The sequence below is a fragment of the Colobus angolensis genome, unplaced genomic scaffold (genome assembly GCF_000951035.1).
Source record: "Colobus angolensis palliatus isolate OR3802 unplaced genomic scaffold, Cang.pa_1.0 Scaffold64, whole genome shotgun sequence".
In the NCBI taxonomy this organism is placed as follows: domain Eukaryota; kingdom Metazoa; phylum Chordata; class Mammalia; order Primates; family Cercopithecidae; genus Colobus; species Colobus angolensis.
The window spans coordinates 3,111,452-3,112,717 of NW_012120043.1; the positions used below are offsets into that span (position 1 = coordinate 3,111,452).

At 47.9% G+C, this 1,266-nt stretch overlaps 1 protein-coding gene across 1 annotated transcript in view; it reads left to right on the forward strand.

Moving 5' to 3' along the window:
* Positions 1 to 1,266, forward strand: part of ZNF556 (zinc finger protein 556) — a 17,317-nt gene that overhangs the window by 7,427 nt on the left and 8,624 nt on the right. The window contains exon 3 of the mRNA XM_011964121.1: positions 51 to 986. Coding sequence (XP_011819511.1) covers positions 51 to 986 — 936 coding nt within the window. The remainder of the gene's footprint in view (positions 1 to 50; positions 987 to 1,266) is intronic.

Below are 1,266 nucleotides of genomic sequence, written 5' to 3' on the forward strand. Positions count from 1 at the left end.
AAAAAAAATAAATTATTAAGGCATAAACCATTAATAATGTGCTGCCCATTTTTAGCAGAAATCCAAGGGTGGAGAGACCATGTAAAAGCGGTAAAGGTAATAAGCGTGGAGGAACCTTAAGAAAGACTCGAAATTGTAACCGTCATCTGCGCAAGAATCATCGTCCTGGCGTGAGACGGTACAAATGCAGTCAGTGTGGAAAACTCTTCACCCATTCTTCATCCCTGATGAGGCACCAAAGAGCTCACTCTGGACAAAAATTATATACATGTAAGGAATGTGGGAAAGCCTTCAGTCGCCCTTCCTACCTACAGACGCATGAGAAGACTCACAGTGGAGAGAAACCCTATGCCTGTCAATCTTGCGGGAAGACGTTTCTCCGTTCCCACTCTCTCACCGAACACGTGAGGACTCACACTGGAGAGAAGCCCTATGAATGTGGGCAGTGTGGGAGAGGCTTCAGCTGTCCCAAATCCTTTCGAGTCCATGTGATGATGCACACTGGAGGGAAGCCGTATGAGTGCAAGCACTGTGGGAAAGCCTTCAGGTGTCAGAAATCCTTTCGAGTCCATACGATCATGCACGCCGGAGCAAAACCCTATGAGTGCAAGCAGTGTGGGAAAGCCTACTGCTGGGCAACATCCTTTCAGCGACACGTGAGAATTCACAACGGAGAGAAACCCTATAAGTGTGAAACATGCGGGAAAGCATTTGGTTGGCCCTCCTCCTTACACAAACACGCAAGAATGCACGCTAAAAAGAAACCCGTGAGTGGGGGCAGCGTAGGAAAGCCTTCAGCGAGGCCTCACCCCTCCACAAATGTCAAATTGCAAACTAGAGAGAAAGTCTATAAATGTGGAAAATGTGGAAAAACGTATGCTTGGTCCTCATCTTTACACAAACATGAGAGAAAGCACACGGGAGAGAAACCTGTCAATGCAGCCGGTGTGGGAAAGTCTTCAGGGGGGCTTTGCTCTTCCAAAAACGTAAGAATGCAGATTGGAGAGAAGCCCAGTAAGTGCGAAAAATGTGGCGAAGCTTTCAGTTGTCCCAAAGCCTTTCAAGGTCATGTGAGAAGTCACACAGGAAGGAAACCCTATGCATCTATGTAATGGGAGAAAACCTGTGCAAATTAACTCACATATCATGGTTCAGGAAATTCACGGCAGGAGGGCCAGACGCAGTGGCTCACGCTTGTAATCCCGGCACTTTGGGAGGCTGAGGCGGGTGAATCACGAAGATAGGAGATCGAGACCATCCTGGCTA